General features: G+C 39.4%; 1 protein-coding gene across 2 annotated transcripts in view; it reads right to left on the minus strand.

The window, feature by feature from the left end:
• Window positions 1-25,208, minus strand: part of LOC124555195 (cullin-1-like) — a 231,548-nt gene that overhangs the window by 115,847 nt on the left and 90,493 nt on the right. For both annotated transcript variants that reach the window (XR_006968526.1, XM_047129039.1), the window contains exons 7-8: window positions 22,360-22,514; window positions 13,248-13,541 (exon numbers count right to left, since the gene is read on the minus strand). Coding sequence is in view for 1 of the 2 variants with exons in the window: in XM_047129039.1 (XP_046984995.1) it covers window positions 13,248-13,541; window positions 22,360-22,514 (449 nt within the window). In the remaining variant the exon portion in view is untranslated. The remainder of the gene's footprint in view (window positions 1-13,247; window positions 13,542-22,359; window positions 22,515-25,208) is intronic.

Below are 25,208 nucleotides of genomic sequence, written 5' to 3' on the forward strand. Positions count from 1 at the left end.
TGGAAAAATGCAAAATAAGATGATCTGATGTATGTTTCAGGTACACAATTTCTGAGTTGTCTTAATAAATAAATTACTCTAGATAGTTTACTACTAATATAGTTTACATGTTGGCCCCAGGATAACTTTTCGTCTAAATAAACTCCCAGGAATTTAACAGAACTAGGGTCATCAGATAGTGGCTTGTCTCTTAGAGTGAAGATTATCTGCTGAGTTTTATTTTCATTTAGCAGGAAACTATTTGCTCTGAACCAATATGCTGCATGAGTGAGTGTATTTTCAGCACAGGTTTTAAGATCATTAAGACTGTTACTGCTATGGAGAAAAGTCGTATCATCTGCATACAATACAGTGGTGGATCTAATAAACGAGGGGAGGTCATTGATCATTATCAGAAACAGGAAGGGCCCCAGTACAGATCCCTGAGGCACACCTACTTTAACATTTTCTATGTTTGACATTTCCTTACCAACACAAACTACCTGTTTACGGTTGTTGAGATAAGCTTTTAATAGTCTGAGACTGTTTTCTTTGATGCCGTAGAATTCTAGTTTCTCTAGTAGTGGCATGTGCTCAACACAGTCGAAGGCCTTGCTTAGGTCACAGAATGAGACCTGAGCTAAACCTTTGTTCTCAAAAACTTTGAGGATGTGACTGACTACCGTGTTGATTGCATCAATGGTCGACAGATTCTTCCTAAACCCGTATTGTGTAGCATTAATTATTCCTAGATTCTCAAAGTGAGATGATAATTGTTGGTACATGATGCATTCTATTACCTTGGAGAATGTGGGTACTATTGAAATAGGCCTGTAGCTAGATGGAGAGTCTTTATCTCCCTTTTTGTACAATGGGACAATCCTAGACAGTTTTAACTCATCAGGAAAATATCCCTCAAGTAAGCACTTGTTTATGCAATGGGTTAAGGGGTAGAGAATGCAGTCACACACTTTTTTTAGCAGGTTGGATGATATGCCATATATATCTAAGCTATCAGATGATTTCAGTTGTTTTATGACCCCTTGTACATATCTAGGCGATACTTCGGAGAAGGTTACCATGCTTGTATTTAGTGACTGTCTACCCCAATTTTGGGAGAGTAACTCTGATGGACTAATGTCTGGTTTGATAATTGTCTCTCCTATTTCTCTCACTGAATTAATAAAAAACTCATTGAGTGTTTGTGGTGGGATATTAATTTTGTCTTTTTTAGTATCTCTGGCAGCACTGTTAATTACTTTCCAAGCAGTTTTTCATTTATTGGTGGAATTATGTATGATGTTGGCATTGTAGGTTTTTTTGGCTTGCAGGATGGCTTTTTTGTATTCATTCCTGCATTCCACATAGGCTGATTTGGCACAGTCAGACTTCATACTATTGTATATGTTGTACAGTAACAAAACTTGTTTCTTTAGGTCTGTCAGCTGTTTAGTGTACCATATATTTTGTCTGTTTTGAGATCTGGATTTGTGGCTGCTGTCCATTATTTTGATTTTCTTTATGGGAATACTATGGTTAAATAGGGTCAAGAATGCATTAAAAAATCTATCAAATATTATTTTGGCTGGCAGATCATTACTTGATGTGTAATGTCCATCGACACTACAATGGCCAAACCAGTCTCTGTCAGCAAGGGAATTACGAAATGTTTTAATTTTATCCTCAGTTATGGGTCTGGTAATCACGACTGTTGGGACAGGTCTGTTTGCATTGCTCCTATTGAGGGGAATTTTACTTGCATAATTTAGAGATACGGAGTCATGGTCAGAGAATGGGAACACTACAACTTCGCATGTGTTTTCAGTGGTCTTGAAGTTTACAAAGATGTTATCTAAACATGCTTTGTTTCTTGTGGGCCTGTTATTAACATGATGTAAATTGTATTGTCTTAGCAAGTTTTCCAGATCTGCAACACTACCCTTACATTTAGTAACATCAAAATCAGCATTCAAGTCACCTCCTATTGCAATATCATAGTGTAGCCATTTAATATTACTTGATTCACTCAATAGCATGTCCATTTTTTCTAAAAATATGTTAATGCTTCCCTTTGGTGATCTGTACATGGATACTACTATTAGCTTATGACTATTAATGATTATACCCGTAACTTCAAAGTGCTGTTCATCACACAAGGAATTTAGGTCTAGTTTGGTTATTGTACAATTGAGTGACTGGTTGGAATAAATTGCCACACCACCTCTAATGTGCTTTTTCCTACAGTAGCTATTTACTATACTAAAATTGTCAAATTTGGCAACTGCAAGTTCATTCTCATTAGCCCAGTGTTCACTCAGACAAAAAATATCAAACTGGTTATCAAGTCCAAACTCATTTATGATAAGTTCTTTATCTTTCAGTCCTTGAACGTTAAGGTAACATATTTTAAGATCCATGCTCTTATTGCTAACACACTGAACACTATGGTAATTGGTTTTCAAACGTTTTTCAGGGCTTATCTTTTGGATTTCTGCCTCTTGTTGCCTTTTACTAAAAAATTGTTCACTTGGAGGTGTAGCACATCCACTGTTGTATACCTACTCTTCCCTCCTTGTGATGATATTGTAGATGAAGCTGCTACTAGAGGAATTGATGTAACTGCTGTTATGGTGTCTGGAGGCACTGTTGTGGCATCTGGTGACTGGGGAGATAAGGTGGTTGCTTCTTCTTCTGCTGCTGTTGAATCTTGCTGGTGAAGTGTGATAGGTACTGCTGCTGCTGTAGGCATTGTTGTGGCAACTGGTGACAGTGGAGATTTGGATGTTGCTTCATCTTCTGCTGCTGTTGAATCCTGTTGATGAAGTGTGGTAGGTATTGCTGCTGCAGCATTTGTTATGTGTGTAGGTACAATTGCTGCTTCCACATCTACTTCTACTGCTGCAATAGAAGTAACCATTTCTTCAGGCTCTGCTTGCGTCAAGCAAGGAACTGGAAGAGCAGCAATTACTTCTTGGTTGTCAGATGCTTTCAGTATCATGCTGATGTTTTGGCACAGAATCTTCTTGCCTCTGTTATTAAGGTGCATGCCATGTCTCGTGTAACAGTCTCTTTGCAAGGAGTCCATACTTATAAAATATGCATTTTGGTAGGCCCTGCAAATCTTTGAGTATTGCCTGTTTGCTTTTATGATTTCCACGTTCACACATGACCATTCCAAAAGGTCATGCCTATGTGGAATTCCGACTACAAAAACTGATTTCTCTCCTGTTGAGTTTAGTATTGCTTTAAGGTTTCGTGTTGCACTGTGGAGGTCGTTTTTATATACATTATTGGCTCCTGCTATGACGACAATATGACGATCATTTTCAGTTTCTATGTTTCTAACGAGTTCTTGGATGGGTGCACCTGGTTTGACAATACTAGTTGCTTGTATACAATGACTGTAACGTAGTATTTTTGCGATCTCACGTCCATGGCTATCACAGAATATTTTCACTTTGAGTTTGTCTTCACGTTTATTGCGGAAGTTTCTGCTCGTGTGCTTGTCACTATATAGATTCGGCGTGTTGTTGTCGTCACAGTTTTCCGTGGATTCCACATTTATATCTGAATCTAGTGCATGGAAACGGTTTTTTGTTACCACAGTAATTCCACAGTCACTGAGTTTCACACGACCAACCCTTTTTGGCCTAGTAAACATATGTTGCCTTGTTGTTTCTGCCTTTAGGCCTATATCCACTTCAGAGCACTCGTTTATTGTAGGTAGGACACTGAAACTGCTTTTATTGCCGCGGTTCGTTCCATTCGTTGTATTTATCACCTTTTCGCTTCTTTCTTCCGTGATCATGCTAGTCCTGTGCTCCCAGTTCCGTGTTTTACTTGCTTTGGCGATCGGGATATTACGCGCCTTTTTCAGTTCGGCATTTTCATTTTCTAAATGCGCAATGTCCCGCCTTAGTACATCTACAATTAATTGCAGGCTTGATACACGTTCATTTAGCTTCACTATTTCACTGTTATAATTTATGTATGTTCCGTTTTTCACCACACAACTATAACTTTTGTTCACTTTCTCACTATAAACAACTGTACCGGCGCACAGATGTTAAAATAAGAAACTCTTTGTTTGTATGCAGTGGCAACAAATAAGCCATAGTGTCCGAATTCGCCCCGGTGCCTGAAATCACCCTGTTTGATGGTACATTGAACAACATTCATGTCTTGTCTCAGTCTCTCTTCAATGAAGATTGGATGTACCCACTCCACACTAGGCAGCTTTCCAAAGTAATCAACACTTTAAGTAGGAATAAGGTTATCTGTATCGTGAGAGATTGAACTTCATGGAAGGGACTGCACCTTCAATAAATACAAATAAATGTAGTAAGGGTTGAGAACAGGTTAAACTGACTGCTCAGAACAAGTTTTAGTATATACCAGGAACTCTTCAAACATCAAATTCTTACAATTTAAAGCAAAGATGACTACTCTGAAGACTGTAGAGTTTTCCAAGGCAACTGAGGAGCTGCATATGGACATGTAATGCACTGTGATGATCAAGGCTGCCAGATCCGCAGGGACACTGATGATAACTTCTACATATGCACAGTACTCTCAAGAGTTAGAGCCCTACAGGAGTTTAATAAATGTTATAGAACTATATGGTTGCAGGACTAACTTGTTAATCTTATGTGAAACAGGAACTGAAACAGTACAAGGGGTAGGCTGCTCCAGGATAAGATAGAAGATGTGGAGCTGAGCTCTTATCTTTAAACGGAGTAAGGCAACTGAACACATATCACAACTATGGTGGATCATTATGAATATCGACATCACCCCCCTCAATAGGTACGTTTATTGCAAAGCAAAAAATTGGGTAGTCCTATGGAGACTTCCATTAGGAAACTAATGAAACAAAATCTGAAATGTAACTCAGTTTTTAGAATGCAGACTGAGAGAAACTGATGGACATTATCAGGTCATATCTCTTCCATACAGCTATAAAAAGTATTAGCTTAACTCATTCAGCAGCAATACCTGCAACAATCAGGCAATTCAAAAACACAGTCGTGGCCCCTAGCTGACCAATCTATTTCAGATGTCAAGAATAACCATAAGGCTACATCAGAGTCATAAAGGTACAGGAGAGAAACACCAGGCTTATTAGTTACAGACACTTTGAAAACCTTTACAGTTCCATTTTCTTGTAGACTGAGCTACATAAATGGTAACATTACCAAAGTGCATAGATATAATATAACATCTGGAACAGGATCTATAAAATCCTGCAGCAACTAGTCAAAACACATATCACACAGGTCACACCAATATTCAAGAAAGGTAGTAGGAGTAATCCACTTAATTACAGGCCCATATCATTAACACTGATATGTAGCGGGATTTTAGAACATATATTGTGTTCAAAGATTATGAATTACCTCGAAGAAAATGGTCTATTGACACACAGTCAACATGGATTTAGAAAACATCATTCTTGTGAAACACAACTAGCTCTTTATTTGCATGAAGTGTTGAGTGCTATTGACATGGGATTTCAGATCGATTCCATATTTCTGGATTTCCAGAAGGCTTTTGACACTGTACCACACAAGGGGGTCGTAGTGAAATTGCGTGTATATGGAATATCATCTCAGTTATGTGACTGGATTTGTGATTTCCTGTCAGAGAGGTCACAGTTCATAGGATCTGGTGGAAAGTCATAAAACAGAAGTGATTTCTGGTGTTCTCCAAGGTAGTGTTGTAGGCCCTTTGCTGCTCCTTATCTATATAAACGATTTTGGAGGCAAACTGAGCAGCTATCTTAGGTTGTTTGCAGATGACGTTGTCACTTCTCGACTAATAAAGTCATCAGAAGATCAAAACAAATTGCAAAATGATTTAGAAAATATATCTGAATGGTGCAAAAATTGGCAGTTGACCTTAAATAATGAAAAGTGTGAGGTCATCCACATGAGTGTTAAAAGGAATTCATTAAAGTTCGGTTACACAATAAATCATTCAAATCTAAAGGCTGTAAATTCAGCTAAATACCTAGGAATTACAGTTACGAACAACTTAAATTGGAAGGAACACATACAAAATGTTGTGGGGAAGGCTAACCTAAGACTGCGTTTTATTGGCAGGACACTTGGAAGATGTAACAAATCTACTAAGGCGGCTGCCTACACTATGCTTGTCCGTCCTCTTTTAGAATACTGCTGTGCGATGTGGGATCCTTACCAGATAGGACTGATGGAGTACATCAAAAAAGTTCAAAGAAGGGCAGCACATTTTGTGAAATATGGGAGAGAGTGTTACTGAAATTATACATGATTTTGGTTGGACATCATTAAAAGAAAGGCATTTTTCGTTGCGACGGAATCTTCTCACGAAATTCCAGTCACCAACTTTCTCCTCAGAATCCAAAAATATTTTGTTGACACTGACCTACATAGGGAGAAATGATCACATCAATAAAATAAGGGAAATCAGAGCGCATCTAAAAAGGTATAGGTGTTTGTTCTTCCCGCGCACTATACGAGATTGGAATAACAGAGAATTGTGAAGATGGTTTGATGAACCCTCTGACAGGCACTTAAATGTGATTTGCAGAGTATCCATGTAGATGTAGATATTATACCATCCACACAAAAGCTAAATGATTGAACAATGACTCAAGAGTGGAGAGATTGCTGAATATTTGTTACCAAATCTCCTCTGTGACAATGACCCTATCAGAGACATTCTAGTACACACACAACACCAGACATGGAATACACTGAAGAGGATATCACAGCCATATTTATGAAAGAGACAGTTGCGCTAGATCTCATTAAACAGAAGTCCTATAAAACAACAAGGCCAGATGACATCCACAGTGAATTTCAGCAGCAGGTAGCACTTCAGGTTATATCATTCCTAATGCACCTATTAAATGATGTACTAAGACTGGGAAACAATTGCCTTGCAATGCCTGTAGTATAGAAGTTGCTCTTCCAGCATACTGCTCCACTTGCTCTGCACCTGATTGAATATGCATCATTCATGAACATGGTTCCCTAGCATAATGTTTTGTGCTTTATAGTTTGTATCTTCCTGATGACAGAATTTTATGATACTCAGACTTAACAGTATGTTTACCTTTCTTCCACAGGAATGATGTAACAATGGCCAGTACCACAGAGGCAGAGTAGTGACCAATCCCTGTAAAGGTATATCAACTGTACTGCGTGGCACATTCCATGTTATTTATAGTTCATTACAATACATGAACAGGGAGGCTTCCATATGGGTGAATTGATTTGTGGAGCCCTCTTAGCCACTAGCCAAGAGAGGCTGATTACAAATCAACCAATGAAAAGGGGATGTGGAAAAGACAAGGCTAGTAACTGTTCAACAACGTTGACAAAGTACCACGTGTATTGACCAACATGTCCAAAAGCAATGCATAGCTGATAGTTACACAAAATCAGTCCATCTACAGACATCCTATACCAGGAAGCAGTAATATCAGCAATGTTCCACCTAAAAATAACATACCCTGTCAACAAGTATGAGATGCATAACAGTGATACTTTTGCAATCTTTGTGGAAAGCAGGCAGCAGAAAATATCTGACTTAGCATTATCAACTTGCTTCAGTCAGTTACTTTAATTGATGGTGAAAATTGTTGAGACCTTTGTACCATGAAACACGAGATGAATTAATTTCAGTAACATGAATTTTGCCCACAATGTATGTACTCTCAAATTTTTACTTTTGTCTTCTTCTAAAACACTGTGGGGATTAAGTCTTTAGACGGTTGTAGGGCACATTTGAGAACCACCATGTACAGACTCAAACAATGGTTCACAAGAAGTGGTTTAGAAACATTCATTCACTGTAAAGTTATTACCTGTTGGCCAAAGGCAGTAATTAAAATAGTCAAAGTGATAACAGGATTATGATGGGGACTGAACATTTGCACAGCTCTAATGCTCCAATAAGTTATAGTGCACCTAGTCACTGATTTTGAACGAGGTTGTTACAGATCTGTATTGGAAAAAAATAAGAAATGTCAGTACACAATGCTGAAAATGTGGTATACCTTGACTGTTCACTATCAACTGAAATGTATGGGCCTCCACAGTTCACCTAAACTGACTGTACCTCTGTGGAAAATTTCTTCCAAAAGAGCTCAAACAAATCAGTCAAACTCAAACACACTTCTTCTGGATTAACAGACTCTTCCTCCACTTGTAAAAGTTTATTTATGCATTAAATACACTAATATGGTTCAAATGGCTCTGAGCACTATGGGACTTAACATCTATGGTCATCAGTCCCCTAGAACTTAGAACTACTTAAACCTAACTAACCTAAGGACAGCACACAACACCCAGCCATCACAAGGCAGAGAAAATCCCTGACCCCGCCGGGAATCGAACCCGGGAACCCGGGCGTGGGAAGCGAGAACGCTACCACACGACCACGAGATGCGGGCAAATACACTAATACAAAGACAATAAGGCTACTTAGACTGCTTGTAAAGTAACATGCTCATTAAAATTATTCCAGAAAAGGGTAAAACTTGGAATGTTTTATGAGCACAATGCCCACTTAGATAAAAAAATGTTGATGATATTTTTAAGACCAAATTTCAAACCAATTAAAGTACACACTGATGGCTCAAAAATCATCAGCTCTACATCTAGATAGACACTCTGCAAATCACACTAAAGTGCCTGGCAATGTGTTCATTGAACCACCATCACAATAATTCTCTGTTATTTCAGTCTTGGACAGTACGCAGAAAAAATGAACACCTACATCTTTCCGTGCGAGCTCTGATTTCCCTTATTTTATTATGATGATCATTTCTGTTTATGTGTGTTGGTGTCAACAAAATATTTCTGCATTCAAAGGAGAAAGCTAGTGATTGAAATTTCATGATAAGATTCTGCGGCAACTAAAAACACTTTTGTTTTCATGATGTCCACCCCAAATCCTGTATCATGTCAGTGACACTGTCTCCCACATATCTCAATAATACAAAACATGCTGCTCTTCTTTGAACTTTCTCGATGTACTCTGTTAACTCTACCTAGTAAGGATCCCACAACATGCAGCAGTACTCCAAAAGAGGATGGAAAAACATAGTGTAGGCAGTCTCTTTCGTAGATCTGTTGCATCTTCTAAGTGTTCTGTCAATAAATTGCAACCTTTGGTTCACCTTCCCCACAACATTTTCTATGTGTTGTTTCCAACTTAAGTAGTTCATAATTGTGATTCCTGGGTATTTAGTTGGATTTATAGCATTTAGATTTGACTGATTTATCATGTAACTGAAGTTTAATATATTCCTTTTAGCACTCATGTGGATAAACTCACACTCTTCATATTTAGGGTCAATTGCCAATTTTTGCACCATACAGATATCTTTTCTAAATCATCTTGCAGTTTGTTTTTATCTTCTGATGACTTTACGAAATGATAAATGACAGCATGATCTGCAGACAACCTTAGACAGCTTCTCAGATTGTCTCCTAAATCATTTATATAGATACAGAACAGCAGAGGGCCTATACCACTAACTTTGGGAATGATAGTAATCACTTCTGATTTACTTGACAACTTTCCAACAATTACTACAAACTGTGACCTTTGTGACAGGAAATCATGAATCCAGTCACATAACTGAAACAATATTCCATAAGCATGCAATGTGATTACAAGCTGATTGTTAGGTACATTGTCAAAGGCCATCTGGAAATCTAGTAACACAGAATCAGTTTGAAATCCTTTGTCAATAGCACTTAACGCTTTATGTGAGTAAAGAGCACTAGATATGTTCCAAAATCCTGTTGCATATCAATGTTAATGATATGGGCCTGTAATTTAGTGGATTACTCCTACTGTCTTTCTTGAATATTAGTGTGACCTGTGCAATTTTCCAGTCTTTGGGTACACATATTTTGTCAAGCGAGCAGTTATGAATTATTCTTAAGTATGGACCTATTGCATCAGCATACTTTGAAATTAACCTCATTGGTATACTTGCTTTTATTAAGTGATTTAAGGTGCTTCACTACTACAAGGATATCTACTTCTAAGTTACTCATGTTGGCAGCTGTTCTTGATTCTCTGGAAAAGATCACCAATCTTGGAGATTTTGTGTTCTACATTACAGGTTTACATAATTCTGATTTATTTAAATTAGCAACAGGACCAAACACCAAACTATGCAACTTGTGGTCACAATAAAAGCACTACATTTATGCTCCAATATGGCAACTGCTTCATACATCATAGCTCAGTGTTTCACTAATTGTTTTAACAACAATGAAGAACTTCAGTGAAAGCAAGACTGAAAAACCTGTTCCACACATGATACTGAAGTGCTAGTGTCAGTGGGAAGAGAAGACAAATCTGTTATCTTCAGTTGGGCAAAATCATACAGTGAAATTCCTAGTAGTGAAGTTGTTGACTACCTGCTCCAGGAATCTGCTGCAGCAGTGAATGTAACTTGGACTGAAATTCCAATTATGGATTACAGACATATAGTGTTTAGAGTCGTGATGTAAGGTTGGCAATGAGAATGGCAGCACAGTAGTCCTTTTACATGCATTTGTGAAGCTTGATAATACAATGACAAGCAGTGTGATGCGGCAGTTAGAAATGCAGTATCACATAACCCACAATGCACTCTTCAGGTGTACTGTCACGACAGACAGCCACATCTAACACCAACACAATGCAGTACAACGGTGTAAGTAACATACTGTAACATTGATCTCTAACATTTGTATATTATGTCTTTCAGTATGTTGGCTGTATAGAAAAGTCTAAAAATTAGTAGAAAAAGGAAAAAATGAGTGAAGAGGGTTTCCTAAGATCCGAAAGACTTCCAGATTAATTACAAAAGCTGATAAAACCATGTGGACTGCAAGATACAATGGCTGACTTGCCTCATTAATGACCTGGTTAATTCTGAGAACATTTTACAGCTATTCCCAGCTACCCTCCCCCCCCTAGCCCCCCCCCCCCCCCCCAAAAGACAAATCTCCACGTAACTCTTCTGTTTGCATCTAGTTTATATCACATGACCAAATCTGACATAATTTTTCAAATTGTTTGTGCATTGTGCAACTGAGGTAGAACCTGGAAACCAGCCTAGTATTTACCTAAAAGTATATGAAAAAAAATCTAAAAGCAACATTCAAGCTGGTCAGCACACTTGCCCACGTCATTAATCTGTGAGGTGTACCCCCATACGTACCAGAAGTGGGCACTTCAATGCACTTGGCTATCCAGGCAGGTCAGATAAATCCCAACAAAAGTACATCATTGTAATAATAAACAGCACAGGCACCTTCAGTAATCTCTGGTAAAATATAATGCTCATATCAATAAGACAATGTGGGATACGCATAACATTGTACTTCTGTCAAAATATAAAATATAAAAGATGATGCCCTCATGGATCAGTGTGAGGGGCCAATTTTAAGTAATCTCCCAATTGAGCCCCTTTTTCAAATTGTGGAAAGGGAATAAAAGATATTATTGCACTTATAGATGATCTCCATGACATGGGTGCAGGGAATTCCAGGGGTTCACTGCAAGATAAAACCTGTGGTGTGATGAAACACGATGAAATGATGTTCCCAAAAAAACTTACCACTGAAATATACAAAACCACACTTTCTACTACTGTGGAAACTTCAGAGAGCCCTGGTTGTTAAGTTCGAACATGTAACTACAAAACACAGCATTATTTGTAGAAATGTAGAAGTGAATTTGGATGAAAAAGAAGTCCTGTTGTATACACCTACTTAGTGGGACTTAAAGCCAGCATGCTAATGCTTAAACTAGCCATGGTTTGCTCTATGACATGCAGAGTACCCATAGAAAAAACCTAGACATGCCATAGTGCTATTTTCTGCACTGTCATTACCTCTGTGACCAATGTATGTTCACAAATGCTGTTACTAGAGAAATAACAGTGAATTCCATGAGGCCAAGTTGGGTATACTCATCATAAGGCTCATTGGGTCCCTGGAACCATGTTAGTGGGGTCATTGCTTCCCATTCTGGGAATGTACTCAACTGATGTAACTAGTATATATCTGGCAGCATGGTACTGGTTGCTGACCCAGAACAAGTACAAAAATGTGGCACAATAAATAATCCAGTTTCAAAACCAGAGGATGGATGTATGGCAGGAGAGTAGCATACCAGTGAAATGAGCTGTAAATACTCTCCCTGGACTTCAAAGGAAGGTAAGAATGAATCATGTCAATCACAATCAGCACACAATCCACTTCTTAATGGGACAGTACTTACACAACTTTATGTAAAATTAAAAGGCAGCAGAAAGGAATGTGTGAATGTGGAGAACTAGATACGCCTGAACATAAAATAACTCAATGTGCACACTTCACACAGAACAGATACTGACACAGTCTGCCAAACACAAGTATAGGAGAAAGTGCATTAGATTAGACAAATTAGTAAAGAAAATCTCAAAATAGTTGTATGTTCTCTGTCAGCCCAAAAAGTTTTGAGACTGGATTAATGAAAAACAGAGAAAAGTTAAGATGGTGTTTTAATGATGCAGGTCTTGTACATAGTGTGTAGGAGAAACTTTATTCACACTTTTATCTTCTTCAAAGCACTCTGAAGAATGTGTTTAACACTTTATTTAGAGATACTGCTCCATTATGATTAGTGACACCACAATGCTGGCACACTATGGCTGCAAATTCAACACTCAACACTGCCTGCTCACAGTTGACTGGTTGACTGCAGATCTATTGTTTACAATTGTTTCTTCAGGCTGTCACCATAGTTACTGAGCTGAAATCATTTATACGCCAGGAATAAAATCAGTCTCAGAAATTTTTGGACAGATGGTGTATGTTAGGTCAACATGCACAGCAATCAACCCCTCTCTCCTAGTGACAAAGGAAGTACAAATGACTGGTAGTGAAGCTGCTGTAGTTACAACCATGTTGATCGCCAGAGACATCACACCAATGAATGCTGCCAGTGAGCATGGCCATGAAATGGGTGGACAATAAATCTAAAGATAATAGTTAGTTGTGGTGAATAACATGAAAGTACACCCTTAACATTGACAGATATCAATTAGGACTGCTTTATTGTAACGAGAAAGAGAGAAAGGGCTGGAGGGGGAGGGGAGGAGAGTAGGGAGGGATATGAGCTAAGACAATAACAAATCAAAAGATTAATTATCACATATATGTTCTTTTATGACATCAAAAAAAAGTAAAAGGCAAAGAAAATTTATTAGACTCAAATTCGTAACTTACATTAATAGCAGCATCAGCAACTTGGTTTATGGAAGCTAGTCCAACACCTGCAACATGGCCTTCAAACAGGACCCGTAAGTTTTGTGTACCAAATAAAACACGAGATACCAACTGATACATTCTTCCAAGGTCTTCAGTTTGATTGTTAAAAAGTAGTACCACAAACTCTGCAAGAAACATTTCTATATATCTCTCAATTAATACTCTATCAAAGATGTCAATAAGCTTGTCCCATGTTGTTTCATGAAGACATGTTTGGACTCTTTTTTTTTCTTCAAGTACTCTTTGCTCGACCTGGAACAAATTTTAAGCAATGTATACTTAAGAAGAAACTGGCTTCTAATCAATTGCAATGTTGAGGTTTCCACTTTCCATATAGCATGTACTTAAATATAACAAAGAGAAAACAAGTAATGAAACTCAAATCAATAAATCAACACATAGCTATTGCTACGCAACAAATACAGGTATGTGTGTATAGCAATATTACACACTCATTCCACCCAGCTTGAGACTGTGATGATATAACATAAGAAGAAAGTTGAGGTGCAAGAACTGTATGAAGTAAATGATCAGTACAGAAACTTCAGATGGAAATATAACATAAAATCGTGAGATTAAAGATATAGGGAATGACAGTCCGAAAGTAAGATGTATAGTGGTTATTCATGATGCCCACTTTCAATGCGACAAAAATCCCCATTACTCAGGTACTCAGTACCAGCTATTACCTGTGGTGTTGTACAATATGAACACCATGCCAGGTATTCTACATCCACATCCAGCTCATAGACACACACTCTCTGCTGCACGTGAGAGTAGCATCAGCACCGAGATGTATTAAGAAGTCAATGTCCCATGCCAGGCAGTCTGATGGTGAAGTTCATTTGGAGCCTTTGTGGTGTATTAATTTGGCTCTCTGTTATTGTGATTGTTTATGATGAATGTACTTGTGTGATGGATTAGTTTGGAATATTATTTGGACTTTCAGAAGAAAGTTGAGTACATGACATTAAATATGTATTATATGTGCTTCTAATTATTTTGATCTCTGTGTCAATACCCATCTATTCCTCAGCATCTATCACTTTTCTGACCCAACAACTGGTGACGCAACTGTTCTGGTGGATGTTCAAAACTTTGACCTGCATTTGTCTGTGGTTCCCCCCTCCAGTGATGGTGCACAGTTTTCATGTAATTTTTGTGTGTATTCAACATGGTTAGTCCTCTGAAAAATCTGTCAGTAATACAGATTGTTCAGTTTCAGGCATGGAAAATGCAGAATTTGATGCAAATGACAACAAGATTGCTCGTGGAACAAGCTAACACACAGCTGCCACTCTCACCTCCCGCAAAACAGCCACAGCCAGCATCAGCTGTTTGTGGATCACCAGTCTGAGCTTTTGATTCAATACACAAGGAACGATCTGAGTACTAAGCACAGCTCAACGCACACATCATGGCACATCACACTGAAGGTAGGGACAGGTGACAGGCAACCTTATTTTCTTGCAATATTTGGCGTGTCAGTGTACATGCTTGTCTGTAAACTTTTCCCCACCAGTTGCCCTGAAAGTGTTTCTTATGAAGAATAAATTTCTGCACAAGACAAACACTTTGATGAACAGATTAATGTGGCAGCTGCACATTACAAATTCTTTCATTTCCAGAGGTGACTTAATCAGACTAACAAGCAGTGGGTAGCAGACTTACAAGGGCTTACATGCCTTTGTAAATTTAAGTGTGAATATGCATGTTATTACATTGATGTCATGATCCGGGATGCCATTACTCAAAATGTGTCAGATCCTTGTATACGACAAAAGATTCGTAAGTATCTTCATCCTAGTTTGCATCAGTCTTTGAAATTAGTGGAGCATCAGAATTTGTGTGAAAGTGCAGTAGTTGGCTTCAATTCTGCCATATGGAGTAGTAGTAAACAGGTTGTGCGCATAGCTCATGCACTGTGGCACACAAAGTCTCAGCCATGGGAGTGATACAAAAAATGGTTCAAATGGCTCTGAGCACTATGGGACTTAACATCTAGGGTCATCAGTCCCCTAAAACTTAGAACTACTTAAACCTAACTAACCTAAGGACAGCACACAACACCCAGTCATCACAAGGCAGAGAAAATCCCTGACCCCGCCGGGAATCGAACCCGGGAACCCGGGCGTGGGAAGCGAGAACGCTAGCGCACGACCACGAGCTGCGGACCGAGGGAGTGATACAAAGAGATTCATTATGCTAGGCAGTAGACTAGTATAGTTAAATCTTGCAAGATTGGCACTGTTCTCTCACACAGAGCTAGATCAGTTGCCTCCCCACATAAACTCCTCAACAGGGTACAGTGCAACTAATCGCAGATTGAGAAGGAAGCTCTTGCTATCATATATGAGGTGACCAAATTCCCCCATTATTCATATGGCAGAAAATTTTACTTGGTGATGGATTACATACCTCTCACTCCATTGTTCAGCCTTTCCAAACCAGCCTCTCTATGGATGACACAAAAGTTGCGTTGTTGGTCTCTTCTCCTCTCAAATTATCAGTAATGAAATTATGTACAGGTCAACAACTAAGCATTCAAATGTAGAAACTCTCTGTCACCTACCAGTTGACTTGGTTTGGCATTCAACACTTCTGAAGGTTCATGTTTCCACACTGATGTTGAGGACAATGAAATAACTGATGGTTTTCCATCAACAACTGACAGGTTGCTCAGGCAACAGATGCAGACTTCAATCTCAAGGTTTTGTTGCAATACATCTGCACTGGTTGACCACATTTGATTAAGCAGGTTAGTGATTCGTTTGTATGCCATTATTTTGATATTCAGTATGACTTACCTGTCCAGCATGGTATTACCTTATGACACAGAAGCAATGATCAATCCTTAGTCAAGCCACATCTGCTTCAGAAGGAAACTTTTCACCTTCTCCATCATCAAGGACATTGGGGCATTGTGTGCCCAAAGCATCTCGTCCGATGCCATTGTACACGGGTTTGCATGAACACTCAAACTGAACAATTGACTTCACAATGCTCAACAGGTGCAGAACACCAGGCTGCTAATTCACAGAAATTTTTTGATTGACCCAAGCCCAATGCCCCTTGGCAAAATCGGCATATTGATTTTGTGGGTCCCTACCGGAATTCTTGCTGGATTATAGTGGCAGACTGCTTTAGCAAGTTTCCATTTGTGCTGCCCATGCAAACCACCACAACCGCTAGTACTATCAAGGCCCTGATCTCAATTTTTTGCATCAGAGTTCTAACACAAGTTATAGTTTTCGACAGTGGACCCCAGTTCACATCACATCAGCAGAATTTCAGCAGTTTTGTGATGCCAATGGCATAAAGCTTATGATGACAGCACTGTTCCACCCTCAGTCTAATGGTATAGCGGAATGCTTCATCTGAACAGTCAAGCAACAGATCAACAAGTCAAATGTTTCCCATACAACTAAGCATTAGTGCTCTTCCTTTCATCGTACTGTTCCCCATCACGCAATGGCAAGCAACCAGCAGAACTGCTGCACGGGTGTTGACGTAGGACACTGCCGCAGTTGCCGGATCCCCCACAGTGGTCGGCTCATCCTCTGCAGTGATCTAAGTTTAATTTTAATGATGTCATCTTTTTCAGAGTTTTCAGCAGATGCAGGTCTGGGAATGAGGCATTATCAAGATAATCATGGACCATTCTTCATATGTCTTAAAGGATCACAACGAGCTGCAGATGTTCCATCAGAATCAGTTTCACTTTTGTGAGCTGTGTGATCTTGCCATGGGTTTCTCATTTGCAGATTCAGTGCCCTGGGGGATCCCACACCCTCAGCCGCCTTCGTCTCCCTCGTGTCCCACACTGCTGGTCCCAGACAGGGTGCCAATAGCTGTCAATGCACTGCTTTCACCATCACCAAAGTGCCAGTAGCCCCAGCTGCAAGAGATGAACTCATTTCCAGAAGTCACTGTGGACCCTCCAGTCATGACTGCGTCTTCCCCAGTGGAAGATGATGTTTTATCCCTGGGCGAGGGTGTGCATCCTATGGCTGGTTTTTTGGTTGATGTTTCCATCCATTCACAAGACAAATGTCAGGTTGCGGACAGAAGCTGCATTTTTGAATTCTGCATAGAGACCTGCCCCACCCTCCCCCTCGCTGTCACTTTTTGTACCTATATATTAGGATGGCATGGAGTTTGGGGGGGAGGACCGAGGGGAAGGAATGTTGTATAATACACTACTGTCACCATGCCAGTCATTCTACATCCAGAAGCTGGCAGTAACACATGTGACAGCCCTGCCAATCTGCAGCTGGATTGCAGACACAGCTTGTACTGCATGTGCGAATAGCGACATCACTGAGCCGGCTCAAGAAGATGCCATACCGACACCAGGCGGTCTAATCATGAAGTTCACTTGGAGCCTTTCCTTTTATTATTATGATTGTTTATAGTGAATGTGCCTGTGTAACAGACTAGTTTGCAATGCTACACTGCTGGAAATTGAAATAAGAACACCGTGAATTCATTGTCCCAGGAAGGGGAAACTTTATTGACACATTCCTGGGGTCAGATACATCACATGATCACACTGACAGAACCACAGGCACATAGACACAGGCAACAGAGCATGCACAATGTCGGCACTAGTACAGTGTATATCCACCTTTCGCAGCAATGCAGGCTGCTATTCTCCCATGGAGACGATCGTAGAGATGCTGGATGTAGTCCTGTGGAACGGCTTGCCATGCCATTTCCACCTGGCGCCTCAGTTGGACCAGAGTTCGTGCTGGACGTGCAGACCGCGTGAGACGACGCTTCATCCAGTCCCAAACATGCTCAATGGGGGCAACAGTGTCCCTAATTTGCTGGGAAGTGGCGGTGCGGTCCCCTACGGCACTGCGTAGGATCCTACGGTCTTGGCGTGCATCCGTGCGTCGCTGCGGTCCGGTCCCAGGTCGACGGGCACGTGCACCTTCCGCCGACCACTGGCGACAACATCGATGTACTGTGGAGACCTCACACCCCACGTGTTGAGCAATTCGGCGGTATGTCCACCCGGCCTCTCGCATGCCCACTATACGCCCTCGCTCAAAGTCCGTCAACTGCACGTACGGTTCACGTCCACGCTGTCGCGGCATGCTACCAGTGTTAAAGACTGCGATGGAGCTCCGTATGCCACGGCAAACTGGCTGACACTGACGGCGGCGGTGCACAAATGCCGCGCAGCTAGCGCCATTTGACGGCCAACACCGCGGTTCCTGGTGTGTCCGCTGTGCCGTGCGTGTGATCATTGCTTGTACAGCCCTCTCGCAGTGTCTGGAGCAAATATGGTGGGTCTGACACACCGGTGTCAATATGTTTTTTTTTTCCATTTCCAGGAGTGTACTTGGACTTGCAGAAGAACATTAAGTAAATGATGTTACATACATCTTACATGTGCTTCTAATTATTTTTCTCTCTGTCTCAGCACTCACCTATTCCTTGGAATCCACCCATGGACTGACCCAACAAAATCAGCACTGTAGAAGATATAAGTACCAAAATAGGGCAGCAAATTGGAACACAGAAGATGAAAAAGGGATGCGAGTTCAATGAGTACAGAATAAGGAGAGAGAGGTCACCATGAATTGGCATGGGGCACGAAGAGATACAAGAACACCATGAGACAGGAGGGGCATAACATTGTTGATGGATATGAGGCAGGAAAATCAAACAGCACATGAGGCAGCAGTCCACATCATGGCAGATGGCTCTGCAGTGGGAGAGCACTCCACAGCAAATGGCCATAGAGTGGACCTTGAGAAAAGAAAACAGGAAGTGGCATGTCACAGAAAATGACAGTGGGCTAGGTGCCATGGTAAATGACAGTGTTGAGGTGCCAGGGACATGTACACATTGAAAGCACTGCAGGAAACTATACACAGAAGGCTCTGCAGAAAATGTGAAGGTCAGTGGACCATAGACAACAGAAACTACCAGAGTTCACATTACATTTTGGCCTCATTTGGTCTGACTACTTTATATCATTCCCTCCACTTAAAATTTCATATGCTGGGGAGAAATGCTGTCGTTAACTGCACGGGAGAGATGGCCTGTGTGAAATGGTAGGGTGAGGTGCACCACATGAAACAGCAGGGGCAGGTGCACGCCCCCTGAAATGGCAAGGGAGGCCCATGCACACTGTGAGGCACTGCAGGAAATGATGACAAAGGGAAGGGTGGAGGGGGGGATGGGGGAGAGAGCCTGAGTGCATCGGGAAAGTACACAGGGTAAGGACATTACAGGAAATGGCTGGGTGGGTGGAAGGGGGGGGGGGGGGGGGAGTGGGACAGCTGCTGTAGGAAAGCACATGTGGCAATATGTGGGGTGCCGCAGGAAAGCACACAGGGCAGAGAGCTCTGGGAAAGAACTGAGAGAATTGAGTCATTGACAACAGAAACTACAAGAAACATTATTTTCAAGTTCTGAAATGTTTGTCACATTTTTATGTGACTTCTTTGCATCACTGAGACCTTTGAAATTTCATGGGTTGAAAACTTTAAACTAAAGGGAAACAAATTACCTTCAGTACTGTTCAAAACATTTTGCATTTGGTAGTTAACTGCGTCAACAGCGTGTGCCAGAAGAAGTAGAAAGAACACTCACTAACAGAAATTTCATAATCTTGTAACTTTTTAATTATAAAAACCAAGGTTCATTGGCATCATTTACAGAGTCTGATAAAACAGTTATCTGAAGGTAGTATCTGCTGGAAAGACAGTTGCTTGTAGGAAGCAGGTAGAACAGAATAACACCAATGAAAGTGTTATTTTAAGGCTGTCTGTTAGATGCTCCCTCTGATTTCCTATAAAAACATTTGCAATTTAATTCCAAGGTGTAATTGCGGTATATTACTTCATTCTTTATCATCACAACTCTATTGTTTCTTTTATTCCTAGTACTGGCCAATTTATTTCAAACGATGCTACATTACATATAAAGTGTGCACAAAGTTTTTTCTGTCACTTACTGTCTGTTTCACCTCTGGCAATGATTTTTTAATTTGAAAATTACCAAGCTGCATAATAGTTTGGAATCTACAACAAACTTTAGCTCTTCCTGCAACTGGCTAAGTAAGGCAAGGGCAAACTGTCTAACATAGGATCAAGCCTAGTAAAACAACTATGGTATTCAAAACAATCTTTGTGATGAAGACATATTTATTAACCACTCTCTTATGCCGAATTCAACACATGCACAATGCAACTGAATATCATAAACACCCTTCCATGTTCAACTGGCATATGTTTTCACCTTGTTAATAACATAAATTTTCTAAACTGGTTATAGAAATTGAATATATTGTTGTATTTACAGGAAGTCATACTGCTGTACGTCGTGCGGGATTAGCCGAGCGGTCCAAGGTGCTGCATTCTTGGACTGTGCGGCTGGTCCCGGTGGAGGTTCGAGTCCTCCCTCGGGCATGGGTGTGTGTGTTCGTCCTTAGGATAATTTAGGTTAATTAGATTAGATTAGATTTACTTTCATTCCAATTGATCCGTAGTGAGGAGGTCCTCCTGGATGTGGAACATGTCAGAAAAACAACAATACATGACAAATATTTACAACTAAAACAAATAAACTAATGTACCATTCCACAGGTCCCAAGTGGAATGATCGTCATTTTTAATGAACACTAAGAGTCATTTTACAAATACTAATGCACTGAATTTAAAATAAAAAACGTTTTTTATTTATTTATAAGGTAATAAACATGTAATACAACTACTGTAATACTTATTTACAATGAACACATTACTGCACTGAAATGGTGCAGAAGTTAGATTATACTTACACACACACACACACACACACACACACACACACACACACAAATTTTCAGTGAACACATTACTGCACTGAAATTGTGCAGAAGTTATGTTGTACTTATATACAAATCAGTTGGTTTTACTAAGAAATTCATCAATGGAGTAGAAGGAGTTGGCCACCAATAAATCCTTTAGGCTTCTCTTAAACTGAATTTCATTGGTTGTTAAGCTTTTTATGGCTGCTGGCAAGTTATTGAAAATGTGTGTTCCTGAATAATGCACACCTTTTTGTACAAGACTAAGTGACTTTAAATTCTTGTGAAGATTATTCTTATTTCTCGTATTGATTCCATGAATTGAGCTGTTGGTTTGAAAAAGTGATATATTTTTAATGACAAATTTCATTAAGGAATAAATATACTGGGAAGCAGTAGTTAGTATCCCTAGTTCCCTAAACAGGCTTCTGCAGGATGTTCTTGAGTTCACACCACATATAATTCTTACTGCACGTTTTTGTGCCCGGAAAACTTTAGCTTGGCTTGATGAATTACCCCAAAAAATAATCCCATATGACATTATGGAATGAAAGTAAGCATAGTATGCCAGCTTTTTCATTTTTATATCCCCTATGTCTGACAAAATTCGCATTGCAAACAGAGATTTGTTAAGACGCTTCAGCAGTTCTGTGGTGTGCTCCTCCCAATTGAATTTATTATCAAGCTGTAATCCCAAGAATTTAACACTGTCCACTTCTTCTATCTTCTTGTCATCATATGTTAGACATATGCTCTTGGGACACCCCTTACAAGTTCTGAACTGCATGTAGTGTGTTTTTTCAAAGTTTAGTGACAAAGAATTGGCTAGGAACCAGTCCACAAATATTTTATTGGCTGATCTTTCTAAGACTACACTTGATTTGCTATTTATTGCAATGTTTGTATCATCGGCAAACAAAACAAACTTGGCATCTGGTAATGTTACTGATGAAAGGTCATTGATATACACAAGAAAAAGTAAGGGCCCCAAAATGGAACCTTGTGGGACCCCACATGTAATTAGTTCCCAGTTGGATGATGCCTGATAGACATGTATCAAGCTCTTTCCTAATAACACCCTTTGTTTCCTGCCAGAGATATAAGATTTGAACCATTTTGCAGCATTTCCTGTTACACTATAATATTCTAGTTTACTTAAAAGGATAGTGTGTAAGCTTAGGGACTGATGACCTTAGCAGTTAAGTCCCATAAGATTTCACACACATTTTGAACATACTGCTGTACAACCAAATGTGTATTTACCTTCTTCATATATTCAGTTAATGGATGGTTCTGAATGAATTGTACACTTTCTTGAGTATAGAACCTTTCTGTCTCAAACAGAAATACAGTTTCAAATGAACACCTGTAGACGCACAAGTTCTTTGTATTAGCATTTGGATACTCTGGATTAAAACCTGAAATCAGAATACAAACTTACAATTAAAATAATTACATTTTTTTGACTACTTCAGGATAATGTTGCACAATAGCACGCATATTATCTCAGAAATTTATTATGGAATAATGAGTTTTATAAAAAGAAATCTCTCATAAAATTTCACAAAACAAGTTTATATAATAAGCAATATGTTAAGAGAACAAACACATTGCTATTTCTTACATGCTGATGTCATATACCCATTTCAACCAATTACTTGGGCTATTAACATCAAGTTCAAATTTACTGCATCTTGCCAAGTGATAGTAATTCCACATTTCATATGAGAAGATGAGAGAAGGAAAAAGTACTTAATTTGTTATGCTCTTCTCTGATAAATATTTTAATCTAATAACCAATAAATTATTAACAGCATTAGTAAATCCCTGATTCCACATACCACAAGTTTGTCTGAAAAAACAAAATATCTTTTTTAAAATAACATGCAAGGAACTTCAAACTTGCACATCAACCAGTATAGCAAGCCACCTCTTACATGCCTCCTTTCCTACTGCTACTTTCAACACTCCCCCCCCCCCCCCCATCTCCACCTCACTGTGGCATGGCACCTTCTTCCTTTTTGCAAGTGCATACTTTTCTCTTGTCAATGTGGTTCCAAACTATAAGTACAATTCTAACTAGATCAGTATTCAATTTATTAGAACTGTGGTTGGCCTAAACTAAACTCACTGTGCTACTCCACTCTTATTCATAACACATCAAAAAGTTAACATTATTATGAACTGAATATATTGTTACTCACCATAAAGATGACATGTTGAGTTGCAGACAGACACAACGAAAACACTGACACACGTTGAGCTTTCGGCAAAAACCTTCTTCAGAGGTGTGTCTGCTTGAGTGAATGTGTGTATATTTTCTTTTCTTTTCATAAGAAGGGTTTTGCTGAAAGCTCAGTGCATAACAGTCTTTTTGTTGTGTCCATCTGCAACTCAACATGTCATCTTTATGATGAGTAGCAATCTATACTGTTCATAATATTGTTGGTATTCCAACCTGGACTTTCCATTGTTTGATTAAACCAAAAAATTATATTCACTGTAAGAAAACAATCTTGGTTGAACCCCTCGACCCTGCTCAATGAACTGAGGTTGGTCTGCCTTGTGGTGCTGTGCTGCGTGCTTGGTGAATGGCACTTGGGCCTGGAGTGGGAAACATTCAGGAGGCTCTACACAATGTACTTAGACTTTTATACCAGCCGTAAGGGTCCACTGGGTATTTTCACATTTGTTTTTGATGACAGGTTGTCAACAATAATAACACAGGCCAACGATGGAAAAACTTTTATGCTGAAAATACCTTATTCTTTCGTTTTTCAGGGTGGGAAATCCAAATATGATACTTAAAAAACTGTATCATCCACCATTTCTTCACATTTTACAGTTTACATTTATTAAATTTGACGATTTTTTAAAGAATTTAACAGCTTTTATACAGTTAAAATAGTTTAAAAAGGAGGTGTAATGAATGTAGATGATGTTGGTAGCACTGCTGAAAAACATTTGCTCGCCAAAAAAAGGTCGATTCTATTTTTGTGTTAACAGATGGTGTTTTGTTTACTGTCAACCTAAGCTCACTTTCCTGTTTCCTGTACATGTGCTCAGTGCAATGTCTAATTGTGGTTGTAAAAACTCTGCTGACAGTTTTTCTTATATTTGTGGTGGATTTGTGATCAAAAAACACCAAAGAAAATATTACAGACTTTGTGAAAAAGGTTTATCTATCATACTTTGGATCTAAACTTGGTAATCAAGACAAATCTTGGGCGCTGCATAAGGTATGTTATGTGTGTGTTGAAGATATGAGAAAATGGTCCAAAAAGGAAGAAAAAGGCTTTACATTTGCTGTTCCTATGACATGGAGGGAGCCAAGAAATCATTCAGATGATTGCTACTTTTGCAGTGTTGATATTACTGGTCATAATTTGAAAAACAAGAAGGTAATAAGCTACCCTAACCTTCCGTCTGCCATCCAACCAGTACGGCATGGTGTAGATTTGCCGGTTGCTGAACGACCAGATGATTTAAATTCTATTCCAAAAGAAGTATTTTATGATGTACAATCTCATTTAGATGAACCAGATGATGATGAATTCCGTTGTAATACAGAAAGTCTGGAGCCCAAATTGTTTACTTAGACGAAGCTTATCGATTTGGTTAGGGATCTGGGCGTAACGAAAGAAAAAGCTGAACTGTTTGGCTCTACATTAAAAGAAAAGAGCTTATTGGCAGTTAGAACCACCATATACAGGCATAGAAAGAGAGAGCAGCAATTTTTCAAGTTTTTTCAACAAGAAGGTGACTTAGTGTACTGCTCAGACATTCCCAGTCTGATGAATGAGTTTGGTATTGAATACAAAAAGGAAGACTGGAGGCCGTTTATTGATTCATCCAAAACTCGTTTCAAGGCTATTATGGTAACATGTATGCATCTACACCTGTTGGACATTCTGTACATATGAAAGAAAGCTATGAAAACCTATAAATAGTGCTAAATAAAATAGACTATTCTGCTCATGGTTGGATGAAATGTGGTGATCGAAAAGTAACATGCGTGCTCCTTGGTCAGCAAGGTGGCTTTACCAAATTTCCATGTTTCTTGTGTGAATGGGACAGTAGGGCTAGGGATCAACACTGGTGCAGAAAGGACT

This window comes from Schistocerca americana, chromosome X, assembly GCF_021461395.2.
Source record: "Schistocerca americana isolate TAMUIC-IGC-003095 chromosome X, iqSchAmer2.1, whole genome shotgun sequence".
Lineage (NCBI taxonomy): Eukaryota > Metazoa > Arthropoda > Insecta > Orthoptera > Acrididae > Schistocerca > Schistocerca americana.